A 22,269-nucleotide genomic window follows, 5' to 3' on the forward strand; every position below is an offset into this window, starting at 1 on the left:
ACTTGCCCCTCATAAAGCAGGGGCAACTTTGCACCAGACGTGTGCAGGTCAGCTGGAGAGCAGCTTCAGCAGCACCGTTACGGACGAGCTGAGCAACCACACTTGCAGGACAAGACATCTGTATGCCAACATGCCAGGGGCATCCATGGTCATAGCACTACTAGTGTGCACCCAGGCGCGTAGTGTGATGGACGTGCTAAAATGAAAATCACTGAAATGTTTCTCTTTCCTATATTCCTTATACTGTTTATATGTTTTTATGCGCATTATGCATATGTATGTATGGGAATGATCAATACTGCTTATTTTCCTTGAGGATTTTGTATCAGATATTGTTTTAAAGTGATGAACTCAGCATTGAAAATGCAGAGGATTATTGTTAAGAGCATCCTCCATTTTCCCCTCATGTTACAAATGTGTTCAGACCTTCTTCCCTTCCCCCCCTACTGCATTCCTAAATGGCTTCACTTGAAAACCCCCCCTCCTTGTCTTTGTTTTACTGAGAGAACTTTTATGTCACGAGGACGAGAAGAACATGGAACAGGAAAAGACCCTTATATGGACTGACCAATGAGGGCTTCATGCCAAGGACAAACCACACAGGGGAGGGTGATTGGGAGGATGGAGTGGGTGTGTATGTATAATGTGAACCAATCAAATGCATGTATTTGTGATTCTGTGGTTTTAATAAAAGAGTCAGCAGGCTCTAGTGACTTCCTCTTGCTGGGAAGCTGGAAAGGTGAGATGTGGTCTGTTTTGTCTATGGATTGCACTGTCTCAGCAAATTAATTTGAAACAAACGGCAGAGTAGGTTTCACCCTGAAAAATGGTGTCAGGAAATTAATTAATCTATTACATTTTGGCAACCAACGTGGGTACTTTGCTTTATTTGGGAAATGCAACGCGTCTGTGCGGATGGAGACAGGCGTTGCTGCGGTCCATTTCCGTGCAGGCGTCTTGCGCTTCCCCCATCAAAGACGGGCGATTCTTGAGCAAAGTATATTTTTAAAGAGAACCCACTCCTTCCTATCTGCCGGCTTGATGTCTCTGTTTTATGTTTCAAGTTTGATGTCTATGTTTTCGGTTTGATGTCTTATGTTGCTTTGAATGGGGCTGTTTCAGCGATTATCTGTATGGGAAGGTGGTGGCACAGTTTCCTTGTTTGGAAGCAGAGTGCGGTAGTGAGGGTGACCCGGATGTGTCACAGGTGCCCTACCACTCTGTGTGTGACGGAAAAGAAAAAATAAATAAAAAAAGTATAATTAATTCACACCCAGATTTATAGAAGGTGCGCAAAATATTGTAAATGCAAACATGTAATATAGAGATCAGATGTGTCGATGCATGTTCGTGTTTATAATATTTACCTCCATACAGACAAAAGGAACATGGAGTGATTTAAGAAGGTGATATAATCACAGTTGCCTTATCAGCTTTGTGTTCCATATCGCTGAAAATGCTGTATTCCGTGTATTTCATGTATTTTGTGTGTTTTGTGTATTGTTTTATTGTTTGTCCGTGCGTTTTTTTTTTTACATGCATTTTTTTTGTTCTGGAAGATGCAAGCAGCACACGATACTGCCTGCTTTTCTTCGAAGGTTCCCCCCCCCCCAAAGTTTCAGATTCCTCTGCTGGTTAACAGAGGCAGAGATGGCCCCCCCTCACTGCATACTTAACTCTTTAGTTTCCTGCTCTGTGAAAGTTTTTTTTCAAAGAATGCTGTGTCTGTCTGATGGCATACCCTTCCTGTGTCTTATTGACCACATGTGTTAGTTTAGTGGTTACAAGATCTATGTGGAGATATTTTTGTCAGAATTTATCTGTTTAAAATCTCAGTAATTCAAAGAAATGTGAGGTTTTGGGACAGCCCAGGCTATTTGTATATCCGAATCTATGTGTAAATTGGGGCTTATTTTTTTTTTTAATAGTCCTAAGCTGACTTCCTGATCACAAAGATGAAATCCTGACCCTCCCTGTAATGATGGCACAAACTGGGTGTTCCTGGGCCCTTCATCCCCCTCCCCATTCCTTAGTTAACTCTTTCGGTGCTGGAAAGTAATTAATTCCCTCTCTTTCTTTCTCATCTCCCCCCCCTCTCCTGCTGAGGGAAGAGAAAAAATTAGATGAAAGGTTTTTAAAAGACAGACGCCTGTTTTTTTACTAACTTACCTTGGTAGCTTGTTTCCGTTCCGCTGAGCTTGATTTAGATATATAAAATAGGGGACTATGATTCTTGGCTATAACAGAATTACCTACCCTGCCCTGACAGTGGTGTGATTCATGACCTGATACATAGTGGGCTTTTTGCCAGTTTAGTTGTTGTAATGTGGTACCCAGGGCATGTTACTATGATGTCCCTTCATTTCCCTCATGTTCTGCCCATGATGCCCCGGCTGGTGGAGACATAGGCCCTGCCCAAATGCTGTTCTCTGCTGGAGGCCTTGCTCTAACTTGCCCCGTCCTGCCCCTATCCTCAGTATTGCCCCGTCCTGAACGCAGATGGTATCATCTCCTGCCCGCTGCCCATACTGGATTCTGTGCTCTGCGGCCCACCCTCATTCTCTCCTTCGTTTTTGTCCAAAGGGGGGCTTACATGCCATTTCGTTGGACAAAGGGCGAAAGGATGAGATTGATACCTATTCCTGCCCTGGATGAACTCATGAAGGTAGAATCCGCTCATGACCCCAATGCCTTGATTCACCTTGTATGTTGATGGCTCCATGGGGTAGCTGAGGTGGTAGAGAGTGAGTAAATCCTTGCGTTCATTGCTACAGTCCTTGTGTTCACAGTCACAAAAGAAATATGAGGGGATTCTGGGTATCACATTAGAACGTTTTACATATCACATTTATACGGTTTTATTCCACATACCATGCCATGCCACCCTCAGGGTTAGTGGGAAAGTGGCCCCAAGGGAGGAGCATTCATTATCCCCTTTTGAAATCTTGTTTGAGACAGTCTCTAGATTAGGTTGTTATAAGCTATGATAGTTGCAATTACAGTCTGATACTTTGAGAAATTATGTGACCGCTCTTGGAAAATAGTTAACTAATATCCGTGTACGAGTTTTTCTCGCATTTCTGATGTAGATACCGATAATTACCGATATCCCCTGGGTGATGATTAAGAGGTTCCTTCGAAAACATTCTCTGGAGATGAGATATGATGGACTGTGCCACCCACATCTGAATGAAACTATATATCTTTTTTTAAATACATGTGATTGTGACCACTGGGATTTGTGGGTTGGAATATGGTTGATATATAGATCCCAAAGGGGGGTCCCGGATAAGTTTAGAGTAACTACAGGTTCTGAGTCCCATAATCACTGTGATATATTATATAGGGTAATTAGTTAATTAATGCCAGAGTGTAAAGAAGTTCTTTTATAAGGAAACTAAGTTTAATTCTGCCTGTAAATGTTTATGAATATGTTATCCTCGACAATTGAAAATGTATTATGATATGTCAACGCATAAACATGGGATTAGAACAAAGGTTTAATAGAAAAATTATTGATTGAGATTGTGTGAAGATTTGTATACAATTCAGATAATGATAAACAACATGGTATTTTGTATTTAACAGGAAATCCTACAGATCTGGTTGTAAGAATTAATAATAAGTTGACGATTGAGCAATGTTTACAACAGATTCTAAACTTGGGTTTGGTTTATTATAAGGTTCCCCAGGAAAAATATTAAAATATGAAAGTTATGTTCAATCTAAAAAACTTTATAAAAAATAGTAAAAATAAAATTAAAAACAAACAAGTGTTAAATGTTTTTATAATGTGACATTTCTGACAAAATATAAAAAATTAGTAATTTTCTCGGAGGAAAATGCTGGTCGGTTCATGCGCAGGGACTGATCAGTGGATTTCGCGAGATTTGTCTTCTAAACGATCTTTTGTCGCTGCTGTAGTTGGGAAATGTCATAGTATAATGTAATATACATGATTTTTGGCAGATGTACAAACCAAATATGTTTAAAATGTTTTAAAAAAGCATTAAAAATGAGAAAACGATACAATTTGATAGTAGTCACATTGTATGGTGAGTGGTATCAATAGACGTTTGTACAATCTTCTCGAAGCAGTGGGGGGGAACAGATGTTTTCCTGTAGAGAGCATTAAGGAAATGTGATCTTAGCTGTTAGAGATCAGGTTACACAGCCTGACATGCTGAATGCTAGCGTTGAAACCAGAAACCATGTGACTTTCTAGTGATGGGTTTAAAATATCTTTTGAGAGTTCATTGAGATTTTTGAAGGGAAAAAAAATATATATATCTGTCTGAAGTAAATATTAAGTGAACTATAAAAGCATATTATAGGAAAAATCTTTCTTTAATAATAAAAGGTAATTTGTACACAATCATTTGAAGATCTGAAAGAAAGCCCATATTAATTTAGTAGTTTTGTTTGATATAGAGATCTTTTTCTCTTTCTCTCTCTCTCTTTTTCCTTCTCGCTCCCTTACTCTCTCTCTCTCTCTCTGGTATTTTTAATACAATGTGGGTTTTTGCACCATTTGTTTTGAAGAACATCTTCTAGTAACAACTGGATGTTAAAAAGAAAAAGGTCAGTTAAAATAGTGAAAAATAAAGATACAACATGAACAGATGATGATGATGATAGAGCCATATTTATGGAACAAAATGCCACTTTCCAGGCTTCAGATTGACAGAATGTATTAATGGAGGAGATACTGGGCCTTTATATTTGGATCCATGTAAAGAAGCAGTGAAACTTCCTGTATATTCATTTGTTTAAACAGTCATGTGACAAGAGTATTCATACTGTATGATCGGTTCTAAAACGAGTGTAATTCAATATGAATAAGTTTATTTAGGAAATAAAACATTTAGAAAAGGGCCCAATATAAAAATTAATATTCTTCAGCAAAATTAAAATGCTTATGAAGGAGAATATAGTAATTAGGTGAAACGGATGCTTTTATGAAATTTAACTTAGTAATGGGAATGTAGATTGGATAAATTATGTTTGCTATGGTCAACAGAGGTTTGTTAACTGTAAACAGGGAGGCATTCCAAGGTTTAACTGAACACCTAGAGGCCACTTCACAAAAGACTTTGTAAAAAATTATGGCCTTATACATGATATTAGGTAAGGTGTATTCAGAACCATACCTGCGGACAGTATTTTGGGTGATAACACATTTGTACTCAGGTTACGATAATGTTTTGTTATTTTGACCGTGTCCTTCATTACAGTCTTTGCCTGTTAAGACCACTTACAACATTCTCAAGTGAGAGAAAGGGCAAAGAGAATGTATGGACAGTACTGATAAAATAGTCATTTTAAGGGGGGACTGTGATGGACGTGCTAAAATGAATTTTTTTTTCTTTTCCTTTCTTTCTTACTTTTCTCACAAATCACTGGGGGGGGGGTGGTAAGGGGCAGGGATGCCCCCTTAGAGATAGGTAGGTTAGCACAAAATATGCATATATATATATAAATAAAATAAAAAAGGAAAAGGAAAGGGAAAGGGAAGGGGGAAAAGAAGGGTTTTTTTTTCTCTCCCTATCTCTCTCTCTCTCTCCTTCTTTCTTTCTTCCTTCCTTCTTCCTCGTTGGGTTCCCCGTTTCCTTATACTCTATTCCTCTACAGCCATTATTAGTATGTGGATCAGGAACCATGATGCACCGCTTTGTATATATACAAGAGAGGGTTCACTCTTTCTCTTAAGTGAACTGGTAGAAAGATAGGCCATTATAGAATAATCAATATAAAGGACAACAAGGAGACCATGTATGTGTGTGTTGTTATATGTATGTCAACATATAGTTGTAATAATGTGTATGTTAATGTTAAGTTATTGTCAAAAATATTTAATAAAATTTTATCAAAAAAAAAAAAAAATGAAAATTGTATTTTGTGTTATGATTAGAACCACTGAAATGTTTCTCTTTCCTATATTCCTTATACTGTTTATATGTTTTTATACGCATTATGCATATGTATGTATGGGAATGATCAATACTGCTTATTTAACTTGAGGATTTTGTATCATATATTTTTTTAAAGTGATGAACTCAGCATTGAAAATGCAGAGGATTATTGTTAAGAGCATCCTCTATTTTCCCCTCATGTTACAAATGTGTTCAGACCTTCTTCCCTTTCCCCCTACTGCATTCCTAAATGGCTTCACTTGAAACCCCCCCCCCCCTCCTTGTCTTTGCTTTACTGAGAGAACTTTTATGCCACAAGGACGAGAAGAACATGGAACAGGAAAAGACCCTTATATGGACTGACCAATGAGGGCTTCATGCCAAGGACAAACCACACAGGGGGAGGGTGATTGGGAGAATGGAGTGGGTGTGTATGTATAATGTGAACCAATCAAATGCATGTATTTGTGATTCTGTGGTTTTGATAAAAGAGCCAGCAGGCTCTAGTGACTTCCTCTTGCTGGGAAGCTGGAAAGGTGAGATGTGGTCTGTTTTGTCTATGGATTGCACTGTCTCACCATATTAATTTGAAACAAACGGCAGAATGGGTTTCACCCTGAGAAATTGTGTCAGGAAATTAATGAATCTATTACAGTAGAAGGAGGAGGGCACGGGAGAGGGTATACCGAACGCGCATAAACATCTTTGGCATGGGGGATTCGGAGGTGCATCGCATCTTCAGATTCAACACTGATGCCATCCAGGAAATAGCCACAGCCCTGCATGATGACATCACCAGTCAGACACACCGCTCACATGCAGTGCAGCCACTGGTCAAGGTACTGGCAACATTGCATTTCCTCGCCAGTGGATCTTTTCAGCGTACAAGTGGAGTTGTGGCTTGGATGTCACAAACCAGTATGAGCAGATGTGTGCATCAGGCTGTCCCCGCAATCCTCAGATGCATGTGCCACCACATCATCAGACCCACCCAGGAGCACCTGCGGAATAAGGCAATGGCGGATTTTGTCAGAATTGCAGTATTTCCACGCACCGTGGGGGCCATTGATTGCACACATGTGGCACTACAGCCCCCCAGTGACACAGAGCACATATACCGCAATCGGAAGCACTGGCATTCCATCAACGTACAGGTGATAGTCGATGCCCAAGGCCTCATATGGCATGTCCGTGCCAAACACCCAGGGTCCAGCCACAACAGCTACATATACCGTCAAAGCACCATCCCAACAGAATTTGAACAGAACGTGTAAGGAAACAGCTGGCTGGTTGGTGAGTGACATGGATGTCAGGCATGACTGTCCGCTCCCATGATGCAGACATCACGAGGGGCACATGCACGACTAACATCCTCCTGTCTTTTCCCTTCCAGGTAACTCTGCATATGCACTTGGACCCCATCTCATGACTCCATTCCGGGATCCCCAAACCACAGGAGAGCAAAACTACAATGCTGCACACATACGTACCCGTGGAGTGGTGGAACGCATATTTGGCATCCTGAAGTCCCGTTTCCGATGCCTGGATAAGTCCAGGGGGCCCTGTTGTATTCCCCAAACTTTGTGTGCCAGATCATCGGGGCATGTTGCATTCTGCACAACTTTGCCGAGAGAAAGGGCCTGGAGATTGACATACGTGATGACCTGACCCCCGAACCAGACATTCCCCCCTGCCGGAGGCTACCCCGTCTGCTGAGGGAACAGCAGTCAAGAGTTGTCTCGTGGAACGTATCTTTGCATCTTTGCACATTAAACACACACACATTCATCATGGCACAAGAAGAATGCACGCACGCTCACCACTGTGGTCCCTAGCTCACACACCCCACATCCACATCACATTGGATTAGCCCAAGTCCACCAAGCAGGACGCCACGGCAAGGCTCCAATTATGTTGCTGACCATTCATACCACATTCACATGGGTCGTGGGGATAAATTCTCCCCAACGACCGAGGGTGATACCCCTTTGCTGGTGTCACCCCCCCACATTCACACACCAGTCACACTAATCTGCACGCCTCACCGTGTGCATTATTACAAACAAATTAAAATAATAAACTCATAACCAGAGCAATAAAAAAACATAAACAACATAATTAGTTGCCACGGCCACGGCTCCGCAACTGCCTGGTTGACGGTGGGGGGTGGGGGGGATATCAGGTGGAGGACCATGGCTGGAGGCCTGCCCTCTAATGCCACGGCAATGCAGGTCAGAATGATGTTGGTCTCTGCCTGCATCTGCCGTGAACGTATCCCCTCCGCCTCAATGGCAGCTGTGTGGCTCTGGACGACCTCCCACAGGGTTCGCACCTCTGCCACGAGGGTAGCTGTTGTGGCCTGCAGCTCCCTCAAGCAGGTGATGACAGCTGCTGTGTTGCCAGCCACATTATGCAGACCATCATTGATGTGTCCCCTGGAGTCCAGGCTGTCGGCCACTCTCCTCATGTTCTGGGCCATCTCACCCATATGGCGGGTCTGCGAGTCCTGGGCAGTGGTCAGGTTCACTGGCAGGAAGCCCGGAACCCCCCTGGTCTTCCTGGTTGCCTTCCTGGGGCCAGGAGAGGCTTCAGGCCTGGCATAGGGGGAGGGACTTGAGGGAGTGGGTGGGTTGGGGATGGATCCAGAGGGACTTGAGGGAGTGGGTGGGTTGGGGATGGAGCCAGAGGGACTAGAGGATCGGAGGCTTGACGTCCGGGATGGAGCAGCCGAGATGGAGGACTCCTCGAGATAGAGGGACACCTCCTCACCCAAATGTTCAGCAACATCCTGAATGACCTCATCACTGGAGGTCTGGGCACCACTCCCCTCCACCAATGCCTCTTGGCTTACCAGGGGGTCAGGGGCAGAATCATCAGGGGATGATGGCGTGGGACGGGCAGGGGCACCAGATGGCCCAGCTCCCTCCTGGACATCTGTGGATGACACAAAACATTCACATGTTGGTGGACCCACACACTTGTCACATATTTCCTTCCCCCCCTCACATGCTACACACCAGATAGTAGAAAAAACACACTTACCTGTCCTCAAGGGCGGCTCAACTGAGTCGTAGCCCTGCAATCCCTCCACTTGCACCCTAGTAAGGCAGCGGGCAACAACCTGCTCGTCAGGAGTCAGACGGATCCTAGAGGCAGGTCCAACACCAGTGCCCCTGGCATGCCTCGTCATGATGGTCATCTTCTCCTTCACCCTCCTGCGAAGATCGTTGATCTTCTTTGAGATGTCCTGGGGCCTCCTCACCTCATTGCCCACGGCATTCACTTGGTTGGTGATCCTCTGAAGGATCTCGTCCCTTCTGCCCTTACTGGTGTCCTTGCTATGTGCCCCATGGAGGCGATCATAGTACTTCTCCATGGCAGAAAGGATGATGCTCTTCTCCTCTGGGGAGAAGTTCTTTTTTCTGTTCCCAAACAGGTGCACTTTTGCACTCGACGGGCGCATGTCTGGGCGTATTTATGCCCTGGGCGTAAACGGTGAGCCGGCGTAACTCAGGATTAACGCCTGTCATAGTTGTGAGCATGCTCAGAGGGGCGCGGGAAATACGATCATGTGACGGCGCATGCGCCGGTCTTTCGGCCATTCATTTGCATGGGGTCACGGTTAATTTAAATGGATCACGCCCACTTCCTTCCTACTTTGAATTACGCCGTCTTACGCCGACGATTTTACGTTACCCCGGCGCAAAAATGCACGCTTTTGATTAGAGAATACGGAGCTTGCCTCTCTAAGTTACGTCGGCGTAACGCATCTGAGATGCGCTACGCCGGCATAAAGATGCGCCGATCTACGAGAATCTGGGCCTAAGAGTTTTGTTGTCTGATGCTTACAATTTTGGCAGAATCAGACGACTTTGGCAAAGCATTTGGGGGTCACCATCATTGGAAATTTTAGTCAATATTTTTCAGGGGCAAGGAAAGGGTGTAGTTTCAGGTGTTTGTCACAAATATGCAGTATCTGTTGTTAAAGACTGAGTGCCGACATACGGTATACACTATACAAAGTGGAAGCTTCTGCTCTCAGTTCAAAATCCTAATCAATTAGCTGCTGCATGTGCCTAATGTTGGATGTGCATAAGATAAAAATTCACCAGGGTGAAGGCGGTGCCTGTCTGTTTGGAATTTGACCAACATTGAGCACAAGGTCTAATAGCTCAGAGGAGGCTGTTTATTGCATATATTCTATATAGATATACAGTATAGTAGATTGTCTGCTCATAATTGTCATACTTTGCACACTGCTCATTGTCTATGTGGATTATCCTATTTGAGTTCCTTTGGTGAACTTTAGTTGCTGACTTACCTGAATGACCGTTATTGGTGATTGTGAAATCTCCATGCAATGGCCCATCATACCCTTCAAGTTCAAATAAGGACATTTTGTTGTTGTATACAACCTTCTTTTTTTGGATGTCAATGGGAGATTGGTGTTTTGCTCCACATAGCAGATACTTTTTTGCCCAGTTTGCTTCATCCACCTCTCCTTCTGTCAAAGGTATATAAAATAGTCAGGTAAATAGAATCACAACCTGTGTATGTTAAATACAATTTTATTGTGATAAATAGCTGAACAACTGTCTACTGTAAAAGCTGTTTGCCTCCATAGGGTAAGTGCCCACAGGAAGGTGCTATAGTGGTTAATGGAGTATATGTTATTATGGTCATATATTTGCGCTGGTCAGCTTAACTCTCAGGAAGGGGGTATGCCTCTAAAACATAAAAACATAGAAAAGTGATGGCAGAAAAAGACTGAGTAGTCCATCGAGTCTGCTCATTTTACTTATATATTTGTTTTGTTTTTTCCATTAAAATTGTTGTCTGACTATAGATCTATGTTTATCCCAAGCATGTTTGAAGTCATTTACCGTTGACTATCTCACTACCTCTGTTGCTAGTTTATTCCAAACAGCAACTACTTTCAATAAAATAATACTTTCTAATGCCGCGTACACACGATCGGAACTTGCGACAACAAATGTTCGATGGAAATTCCGACCGTGTGTAGGCTCCATGGGACTTTTGCTGTCGGAATTTCCGACAACAAAAATTGGAGAACTGGTTCTCAAATTTTACGACAACAAAATCCGTTCTCGTAAATTCCGAGCATGTGTACACAATTCCGACGCACAAAATTCCACGCACGCTCTGAATCAAGTACGAGACGTAAGCGCTCGGTCTGGTAAAACTAGCGCTCGTAATGGAGATAGCACATTCGTCACTTTAATGCAGCACATTCTCTTCTTCTTTATAATGCTAGAATAATGAAGTTGTTTTGCTGCTCATATTCACACAGAGTTCTGACAACCTGATTTCTCTGAGACTCCGAGAGATCGGGAACAGCAGCAGATGACATATAAGCGCGAATCGTCTCTCCCCAAACTTCTACTAACACGAGATTAGCAGAAGGAGCCCAAAGGGTGGCGCGCTTGGTATTGAACTTCCCTTTTCTAGTGCCATCGTACGTGTTGTACGTGACCCTGTTCTTGGTGATCGGAATTTCTGACAACATTTGTGAGACCGTGTGTATGCAAGACAAGTTTGAGCCAACATCCGTCGGGAAAAAATACACAGTTTTGTTGTCGGAATGTCCGATCGTGTGTATGCGGCATAAGAGTCGTTTCTTCCAGTTTGAGGTCATGTCCCAGTTGATTTTGGTTTCATATCCTAAACCATATTCACCCCCTTGATGTATTTAAAGGTTTCAGTTATGTCTCCCCTTTCCCTTATGTTTTATCCCCCACACCTTTCACCATTTTTGTTACCTGTTTGGACTCATTCTATCTTTTAATATCTTTCTGTAAGTGAGGTCTCCAGAACTGGACACAATGGGCCGGATTCAGATACATTGGCGTATCTGTCCGGCCCGCGTAACGTATCTCCGATACGTTACGCCGCTCTAACTTTGGGCGCAAGTTCTTTATTCACAAAGAACTTGCGCCCTTAGTTAGAGCGGCGTAGCGTATGTGTTGCGGCGTAAGACCGCGTAATTCAAATGGGGATGTAGGGGGCGTGTTTTATTTAAATTTATGTTGACCCCACGTTTTTGACGTTTTAGTTGAACGGCGCATGCGCCGTCCATAAAATATCCCAGTGTGCATTGCTCTAATTGACGTCGCAAGGACGTCATTGGTTTTGATGTGAACGTAAATTACGTCCATCCGTATTCGCGAACGACTTACGCAAACTACGTAAAAAAATTAAAACTCGGCACGGGAACGACGGCCATACTTAACATTAGCTACCCCTCATATAGCAGGGGAAACTATACGCCGGAAAAAGCCGAACGCAAACGACGTAAAAAAAATGCGCGTTTCTGAATCGGCGGAAATCCTCATTTGCATATTCCTCGCGTATACAAACGGAAGCGCCACCTAGCAGACAGCGTGAGATTGCAGCCTAAGATTCGACGGTTTAAGTCACTTACACCTGGCGGATCTTAGAGAGATCTATGCGTAACTGATTCTATGAATCAGTCGCATAGATACGACGGACGGAACTCAGAGATACGACGGCGTATCAGGAGATACGCTGTCGTATCTCTATCTGAATCTGGCCCAGTATTCTAAATGAGGTCTCACTAAAGATCTATACAGGGGAAAAAGGACCTAATTTCTCTGGCTCCCTCTAGTGATGCATTCTAGTATTCTATTCATTTTTACTACTGCTTGTTCACACTGGCCCGGATTCAGCAAGATTTGCGCATTTATTACGGAGGCGCAGGGCAACGATTTTGCCCTGCGCCCCCGCAATTTTTTTGCGCTGCCCTCGATTCACGGAGCAGAAGCTCCGTAAATTGCGCGGGCGCGCCGGCAAAATGCCCGGCGCAAGCGCGCGCAATTTAAATGATCCCGTAGGGGGCGGGAATCATTTAAATTAGGCGCGTTCCCGCGCCGATCGCAGAGCGCATGCTCCGTCGGGAAACTTTCCCGACGTGCATTGCGGCAAATGACGTCGCAAGGACGTCATTTGCTTCAAAGTGAACGTGAACGAAGTCCAGCGCCATTCATGAATCACTTACGCAAAGTACGTAAAATTCAAATTCCGCGACGCGGGAACGACGGGTATACGTAACATTGGCTGCCCCTGCTAATAGCAGGGGCAGCCTTATGTAAAAACCGCCGTACGGAAACGACGTAAATTGCGTACGCAGGGCTCGCGCAACGTTGTGAATCGGTGTTAGTATGCAATTTGCATACTATACGCTGAGCACAACGGGGACGTCACCTAGCGGCCATTGCAAGAATGCAGCCTAAGATATGCAGGCATAAGAGCCTTATGCCGCGCAGATCTTAGGCTGCAGTTGGCGTAACAAGGTTCCTGAATCAGGAGCACTCGTTACGCCGGGGCAAGTAAGCAATTGCGCTGTGTAACCTATGGTTACACAGGCGCAATTGCTTCTTGAATCCACCCCACTGTTGGCTCATTTTGCATCTCCAAATCTTTTTCTTCCGTACCCCCAATTGTTATACTCTCTCAGAGAGAGATCCCTAGGTGCATTATTTTACATTTAGAAATATTAAACTGCAGTCTCCACTGGTTTGACCAATCTTCCAGCAATGCCAAATCATGTTCCAGGGGCGTTGTTAGGGGTCGGCTGGGGAGGCTGGGGCCCCAAATGGGTCGATTAAAAAGCCCCGAGTCTCGGCGATGAAGCATTTAACTATTAGCCCCAAGTGCCGCCGAACAGGGACCATTTTAATTACGAGCGCCGCCGAGTGACACAGCAGGTCCCGCCTTCTGGAGCCTGCAGCACCTATGATGGACGTCCCACTGGTCCAATCCGGGACCGCGGGACGTGTGACGTCCATTATAGGCGCGGCAAGCTTAGAAGGCGGGAATTACAATGCCGCCGGGCGCACCGCCGCCCTGCGATATTCCCGCTCGGTTCAGAGGCTCTCCAGTGTTTCCACGGCTCCTGAGCCTCCTCTGGCTGACTGTGTGCAGATGTATGACGGGCACACCACGGCTGCCCGCCGCGCCACGCCACATCCCCACTCCCTGCTCGGCGGCTCTCCTCTCCTTCTTGGCTCCATCGCTATGACGGGCACATTGGGCGTGCCGGCGCCGCACACCACGGCTGAGGTAGGTGACGTCAGTGATTGTGTATGTATGTAGGTCAGTGTAGTCAGGTCAGTGTAGTCAGGTCAGGTCAGTGTAGTCAGGTCAGTGTAGTCAGGTCAGGTCAGTGTATGCAGGTCAGGTCAGTGAGGTCAGGTCAGTGTAGTCAGTTCAGTGTAGTCAGGTCAGGTCAGTGTAGGCAGGACAGGTCAGTGTAGTCAGGTCAGTGTATGCCGGTCAGGTCAGGTCAGAGTAGTCAGGTCAGGTCAGTGTAGTCAGGTCAAGTCAGTGTGGTCAGGTCAGGTCAGGTCAGGTCAGTGTGGTCAGGTCAGGTCAGTGTATGCAGGTCAGGTCAGGTTAGTGTAGTCAGGTCAGGTCAGTGTAGTCAGGTCAGGTCAGTGTATGCAGGTCAGGTCAGTGAGGTCAGGTCAGTGTAGTCAGGTCAGGTCAGTGTAGTCAGGTCAGGTCAGTGTAGTCAGGTCAGGTCAGTGTGGTCAGGTCAGGTCAGTGTATGCAGGTCAGGTCAGTGTATGCAGGTCAGGTCAGTGTAGTCAATGTGGTCAGGTCAGTGTAGTCAGTGTGGTCAGATCAGTGTATGCCGGTCATGTCAGGTCAGTGTAGTCAGGTCAGTGTAGTCAGGTCAGTGTGGTCAGGTCAGGTCAATGTGGTCAGGTCAGGTCAGTGTATGCAGGTCAGGTCAGTGTAGTCAGGTCAGTGATTGTGTATGTAGGTCAGGTCAGTGATTGTGTATGAAGGTCAGGTCAGTGTATGCAATGCAGGTCAGGTCAGTGTAGTCAGGTCAGTGTAGTCAGGTCAGTGTAGTTAGGACAGGTCAGTGTTAGTGTATGCAGGTTATGTTAGGGTGTACTGACACATACATACACTCACGTAGGTCTGGGTATGTGTCAGGTAGGTCACCCTGCGCCACTCAACCGGCCGCGCCCGCACTCCCTCCCCCCCATATGCCGGCTTGGCTTTGGGCTGAAGCCCCTGGTCTTTTTGGCACCTAGCAACGACCCTGTCATGTTTCATGTTACAGACACCTCCAGGCATTTCAACCCTATTATGCACATCAGCAAAAAGACATACCTTGCCCAACAAATCTTTAGTTCTATCACTTAAATTTAGGTCAAATAGAACAGGACCCAGTACATAGCCTTGTTGTACACCACTAGTGACTGTTCTCTGTTCTGAGTAAACCCCATTTACCACCACACTCTGGTATTTATCCTTTAGCCAACTGCATATCCACTGATCCACCCAAGAGTTAAGTCCTAGCTTGTACATATTTTGTATTAGGTCATTATGTGGAACTGTATCAAATGCCTTAATGGGTCGATTAAAAAGCCCCGAGTCTCAGCGATGAAGCATTTAACTATTAGCCCCAAGTGCCGCCGAACAGGGACCATTTTAATTACGAGCGCCGCCGAGTGACACAGCAGGTCACGCCTTCTGGAGCCTGCAGCACCTATGATGGACGTCCCACTGGTCCAATCCGGGACCGCGGGACGTGTGACGTCCATTATAGGCGCGGCAAGCTTAGAAGGCGGGAATTACAATGCCGCCGGGCGCACCGCCGCCCTGCGATATTCCCGCTCGGTTCAGAGGCTCTCCAGTGTTTCCACGGCTCCTGAGCCTCCTCTGGCTGACTGTGTGCAGATGTATGACGGGCACACCACGGCTGCCCGCCACGCCACATCCCCACTCCCTGCTCGGCGGCTCTCCTCTCCTCCTTGGCTCCATCGCTATGACGGGCACATTGGGCGTGCCGGCGCCGCACACCACGGCTGAGGTAGGTGACGTCAGTGATTGTGTATGTATGTAGGTCAGTGTAGTCAGGTCAGTGTAGTCAGGTCAGTGTAGTCAGGTCAGGTCAGTGTATGCAGGTCAGGTCAGTGAGGTCAGGTCAGGTCAGTGTAGTCAGTTCAGTGTAGTCAGGTCAGGTCAGTGTAGGCAGGACAGGTCAGTGTAGTCAGGTCAGTGTATGCCAGTCAGGTCAGGTCAGAGTAGTCAGGTCAGGTCAGTGAAGTCAGGTCAAGTCAGTGTGGTCAGGTCAGTGTGGTCAGGTCAAGTCAGTGTATGCAGGTCAGGTCAGGTCAGGTTAGTGTAGTCAGGTCAGGTCAGTGTAGTCAGGTCAGGTCAGTGTATGCAGGTCAGGTCAGTGAGGTCAGGTCAGTGTAGTCAGGTCAGGTCAGTGTAGTCAGGTCAGGTCAGTGTAGTCAGGTCAGGTCAGTGTGGTCAGGTCAGGTCAGTGTATGCAGGTCAGGTCAGTGTAGTCAATGTGGTCAGGTCAGTGTAGTCAGTGTGGTCAGATCAGTGTATGCCGGTCATGTCAGGTCAGTGTAGTCAGGTCAGTGTAGTCAGGTCAGTGTGGTCAGGTCAGGTCAGGTCAATGTGGTCAGGTCAGGTCAGTGTATGCAGGTCAGGTCAGTGTAGTCAGGTCAGTGATTGTGTATGTAGGTCAGGTCAGTGATTGTGTATGAAGGTCAGGTCAGTGTATGCAATGCAGGTCAGGTCAGTGTAGTCAGGTCAGTGTAGTCAGGTCAGTGTAGTTAGGACAGGTCAGTGTTAGTGTATGCAGGTTATGTTAGGGTGTACTGACACATACATACACTCACGTAGGTCTGGGTATGTGTCAGGTAGGTCACCCTGCGCCACTCAACCGGCCACGCCCGCACTCCCCCCCCCCCATATGCCGGCTTGGCTTTGGGCTGAAGCCCCTGGTCTTTTTGGCACCTAGCAACGACCCTGTCATGTTTCATGTTACAGACACCTCCAGGCATTTCAACCCTATTATGCACATCAGCAAAAAGACATATCTTGCCCAACAAATCTTTAGTTCTATCACTTAAATTTAGGTCAAATAGAACAGGACCCAGTACATAGCCTTGTTGTACACCACTAGTGACTGTTCTCTGTTCTGAGTAAACCCCATTTACCACCACACTCTGGTATTTATCCTTTAGCCAACTGCATATCCACTGATCCACCCAAGAGTTAAGTCCTAGCTTGTACATATTTTGTATTAGGTCATTATGTGGAACTGTATCAAATGCCTTAAAAAGAAAGTTTACCGCTCAGAGGTCCCAGAGAACTGCAAAGTGGAGTCCAAACTCTTGGGTGCAGGCACTGCAATAGTATGCAAAAATGTATAAGAAAGAACCGGGACGGCCGCACTCCAAAAATAAAAATGTGTTCCTTTAAATAAAAACTGGTCACAACATGGATGTCACAGCAAAAAATCAGGAAAAAGGGCTAACGCGTTTCACACTCTCATACAGTGCTTATTCATAGCTTTCTTATACATTTTTGTATCAAATGCCTTGCTGAAATCAAGAAATGCTAGGTCCACAGCACCACCCTAGTCCAAAACACTGGTAATATAATAAATAAATTCAATCAGATTAGTATGACATGATCTTCCCTCTGCCATGTTGCTTTGGGTCCAGCAAGCTGTGTATGTTTAGGTGATCAATGATCCTTCTTTTCAGAAGTGATTCCATTAACTTGACTACAATTGACGTTAAACTCACTGGCCTGTAATTGCCAGCTTCTACCCTGCTGCCCTTCTTGTGGATAGGTACAATATTAGCTGTCTGCCAGTCATGGGGAACTTCTCCTGTTAAGCCGCGTACACACGGTTGGAATTTCCAATGGAAAAATTTAGATGTGAGCTTTTGCATCGCATATTCCGACCGTGTGTATGCCCCATCTGACTTTTTCAGTCTGAATTTCCGACGGACTTAAATAGAGAGCAGGTTCTTTATTTTTCCATGGGAAATTCCAACTGAGTTTTGCCTGGTTAAAAGTCCGACCGTGTGCATTAGAGGAGAATGATTAAAAAGAGCCATCAATGGTCCAACAAATTTATCTTGAAGTTCTCTTATAACTCTGGGGTGAATATCATCAGGACCAATTGCTTTATTTAGCTTTAATTGAGGCAGTTCCTCTGCTACCTCTGTCTCCAGAAATCCTAGAAATAAACCGTCATTACTAGAACCAATATGATTCTCCAACTTGTTATCGTTAGTGCAATTTATTTCTGAGAAGATTGAACAGAAGTTATCCCTCAACATATGTGTTGTGCCCAGTTTTCACTTTAGTGACACCATTGTATTTTTTCCTTCTATCACTGATGTACCTGAAAAAGGTTTTATCTCCTTTCTTAATAGACTTAGCAATTTCAATTTCCTTCTTTGTGCTTTGGCAGCACTGTGTTTGGCCTCCTTTTGTCTATTTGTACTCCTCTCTGTCAGCTACACCTCCTGTTTCCTTGAATCTTCTATATACAATTTTGGCCTTTACTATCCTACTTACCTCTTTAGTAAACCATATTTATTTTTTTGTGCTTACTAACTTGCCCAACATATAATCTAGTTGTCTCCAGAATGGTAGACTTTAATAGTACCCACTGATTAGGCCTGTGGCAGAGGTCCAGAGTCAAACGATGTCTCCTCTTGGAGTAGTGGATTGCACTGTAAAGGTCTGGTCTTCTTTCCCGGTGGGCTTTTCAACACAACCCGATCCCGGTAGATGTGTCAGCCCCAGCTCCAATCTCGGTGGCAGCGTTCAGACCTCGTATTCAAACAGGACAACCGTGGATCAGCACCCACCAGGATGCGGGGTGCTTTTAGATGTACCCAAATGGCCTCTTGGCACCAAGCTTCCCTCTCCTGATCAATCTGGTAAAGGAGAGGGGGTGGCACATATGGGTATTCGTACCCGTAGTCAGCGGCAACCTTCTGGACTACCACACACGTTGTAGACGAGCAAATCTGGGCAGGAGTCGTGGGTCCCCACGTCCCGTAGCACCAGAGCGTCCGGTGCCCTTCTCAAAATAGGGGCACGGGGTAGTGAGTGTAGCAACAGACACAGAACTTGACTCACCGACTCCCCGGGTTAGAGGCAGAATGTCCACGGACGGCTGCTGAGACCCACTCGGTTCGCTCCGGCCGGAGCGGATCTTTCTCCCCTGAGCATCATCGGAGGCACTGGATTCCTTGAAGCCTTGTGACTCTAGGACATGGGGCTCGAGGAAATGATCAGAGGAGAGGGGTCACAGTCATCAACCATAGAATCATCCGGTGATAGATCAAAGTCCGTTAGACGCCACTCCTCTGCTGGCAGGTGACCGCAGGGTTTTTCCATGGCAAGGCCCCTCGGCCAGTCTGCGGGGCGCTGAGCAAGTAAGCCTCGACCGCAACTGCGGGAGGCTGGATTGGATCCTTCTTCCGTAGGGGTGCGCCACACGGAGACCGCTGTGGAAGTTGAAGTAATCTCTGAGGTGGCATTGCCCTGAGTGCTTGTCACATCCAATGAACTGGTCACACTGGATAGAACACTTTCTAAGTCCGGGTTTTCCCCAGGGCTTACCTCCAGTGAGGAAGGTGGCGAGGTAGCCGAAGGTAGAGTCAGGGTGGATGATATTGAAATCACGTCAGGTTATTGGACTTTTGGTTCCACAATCACCACCGACGGGGAGGGCTCCTGCCATGCTGTTTCCTCCTCCGCGGTAAGGGTAGCAGTAAGTTCACCTGGTACTCCTTCGGAGCCTGCGTGGGTGAATTGGCCACAAACAAGTAGGCCCGGCATCGCTGGCATCGGGCAAAGGGCTGGATCTTCACAGACAGGTCCCCGCAACGGGGACAGGTTAGGCCCAGCATCTCCGTCCCTCCACTAGACAGGAGGACGAACTGTCCCTGAGTAGACAAGCGGACGCCTGTATCTGTCACAGGCACCCCAGACAGTACAAATGCGCTGAAGAACCCCGGTGAAGTTGTTGGAGGCCTCAGTGCAGCAGGGGCAGCAGAATCCTTCAGAGTTCCGGACATTCTCTGTAGCGATCCATCCTTTACTTAGGAAATGGTGGTTCTGCTGATTTGGCGCGAAGATGAGTGGTGCTTTTGCTGCTTGGCGCGAAATTGAGCCCACGTCTCACGCAGGGGAGGGTGGCTCCTCCCACTTGGAAGAACTTGTCCAGGCATGTTTCAGGCGCGTGCTATGCTGCACATACGCCCAAGCTCAGCGGTGCAAGGTTAACTCCCTCGTTGCCGGACAGTTCAAAACCACGATACGAACACTCTTCGCTCCTTAATAAATTACTACTCACTTCTCTTGTTGCCAACGGTAACGGCCGAATCCCGGACGAGCCCCCACGTGTAGCGCTACCCACGCAGGAGCCGCTGGTTGTTTGTGGGATCGGCGTATTGAGTTACCTTGCAGGGTGTCTAGGGGGATACTAGTCAGTTGAGGCAATGAGCGAAGGTCCAGTCATCAATTGGGTTTTCTTCAATGCTTTATTCCAAGGCCCAACATGGCCAACATCAACATAAGACAAGATAGGAAAGGTTGATGAAGCATGAGAACAACTTTAGTATCAGGCCTTGGATATGAAAAGAGCACTCCTGCTCTTAGTAATAATGAGATCAGTTCGTCGCCACTCCAGCCAGAGTGGGTAAAGTGCCCCCGGACAGACTTCTGTCATAAGCCTGGCAGCTGAAGTGTCACTTGTAAATCGCTGGGAGGAACAGACCTCTGCCACAGGCCTGACTCTGGACCTCTGCCACAGGCCTAGCGATTTAAGGTGCAATAATTGGATTGAGCGAATCCTCCCAGTAAAGTTTGGTCAGGGTCACCAGTTGACAGCTGCAATATACCTGTCAGTACCGTGGTGACCAGATCCCCGATGGTTCGTTCAGGCCTCCTAGATAACCTCTCTCTGGGTTCTCCCTGAGCCGATTCCTCACCGCACAGCTCTCAGCTTAGGATCCTCTCAGCAAAGGTTGGGACCCAGCAAGTCGCTGGGGCCCTTCTCATCATCAGGATGAAGCTCCACATGGTGCGCAGCTCCGGCCAGGTAGGCCATGGTGGCGGGGTCCATGGATGCGCGCACCCTGAAGGTGGATGCCGCACCTGGAACTCGGACCCCGCGAAAAAGGACGGACCTCATATCAATGGCGTCTGCCCCAGATATACCCTTCCCCAGTATGCCCAGCGAGGGAAAAACTCCTCTAATTGGCTGCTGTGTAAAAGTGACTCTACCAGAACCCCTCTAGCGCCAACTGCCACCTAGGGGTGGAAACGCACCCCTGAAATGCAGACTGACCTACAAGACAGTTCTGAAAGGACAGCAGCCCTGCAATTTAACAAATTGTGAATGGGAGCAAAATAACTCTCCCATTCCCCACTAACTTTAGCGTACTGCCCATACTGAAAGTAAGGGGGCGCTACATATGGACAGAATATTTTGTATCCCTGTTCTTTGAAAATTTAATAAAAACGATTGAAATTAAGAATTACTGCTTTTCGGCAATCCCATACTATAATAACATACTATAATAGACAGTATAAAAACTATTATAAACAATACACTATAGAATAACAAGGTTATCATTTTTCATAGTTACCCGCTATAAATAATACACAAAGAACCCCAAAAAAGTTACAGACTTATTTATGTTATTCTCACATAGGTCTTACCTTGGTATGTCCATTCCACTACATAGGAGTGACAAATGAAGAAGAGAGAAAGAAGTATATAGAAGCTCAGCTGCATGGAGCACCTCATGGCTGGGATAGTGTGTGTGTCTCATAGGATGGTGACCTGGCTTATATTCTACAGCTCTGTATGTGTAAATAGTACCAATTTAAAAGTCTGCAAACGATGATTCTCCCTCCCACTCTATAAATAGGCCACTCTCCCACACCCACTCCTCTCTTCGATTTACCTAGAGGAAAGAGAGTTCATATAAATCACAAAGGCTTTAATTGATTGACACATAGAAGCTGGTTAGGTTTAGTTTAGCCTGGTTTGTGGAGTCAGTGTCATCACCCCACCCTGTGCTGTGTGTTCTTAACCTACCTGGGAATCACTGGTCTAATGCCTACTTTATGTGTACAGCTCCCAGGTCAAGCCCCAAAACATACAAAATCTGCAACAACAGTTACTGGAACTAACTAAAATAGAACCGCTGGAGCAAAATGTGCCTTTGGCACTATATTGAGAGATGTGTAGTTGTAGTGGCAAAATAGAGGACATAAATATGATGCAAGTGTAACACAGGGTATTGTTACTGACTGCAGAACTCATTTCCTTCCCCAAGATGGCAGTGAGAGCTGTGCCTTGTTTAGCTAGTGACTGACTTAATGCTGGAGCGCTCAGGGGGGTGTATTCTAAAGGAGGAAACAAGCCACAACCATCACTGGGATGCAACTACAATACCATGTACAACTGAGAGCAGGAGGGGTCACATAAAAAGGAAAGCCGGGGAAAGAGCGGTGC

General features: G+C 46.1%; 1 protein-coding gene across 1 annotated transcript in view; it reads right to left on the reverse strand.

Moving 5' to 3' along the window:
- The window catches only part of LOC120915437 (carbonic anhydrase 6-like), a 42,434-nt gene extending 20,800 nt beyond the window's left edge, over nt 1-21,634 (reverse strand). Inside the window, exons 1-2 of the mRNA XM_040325939.1 lie at nt 21,468-21,634; nt 10,234-10,416 (exon numbers count right to left, since the gene is read on the reverse strand). Of these exons, the coding sequence (XP_040181873.1) occupies nt 10,234-10,416; nt 21,468-21,555 (271 nt within the window). The 5' untranslated portion in view covers nt 21,556-21,634. The remainder of the gene's footprint in view (nt 1-10,233; nt 10,417-21,467) is intronic.
- Nucleotides 21,635-22,269: the final 635 nt, after the last annotated feature.

Source organism: Rana temporaria, chromosome 10, assembly GCF_905171775.1.
Source record: "Rana temporaria chromosome 10, aRanTem1.1, whole genome shotgun sequence".
NCBI lineage: Eukaryota > Metazoa > Chordata > Amphibia > Anura > Ranidae > Rana > Rana temporaria.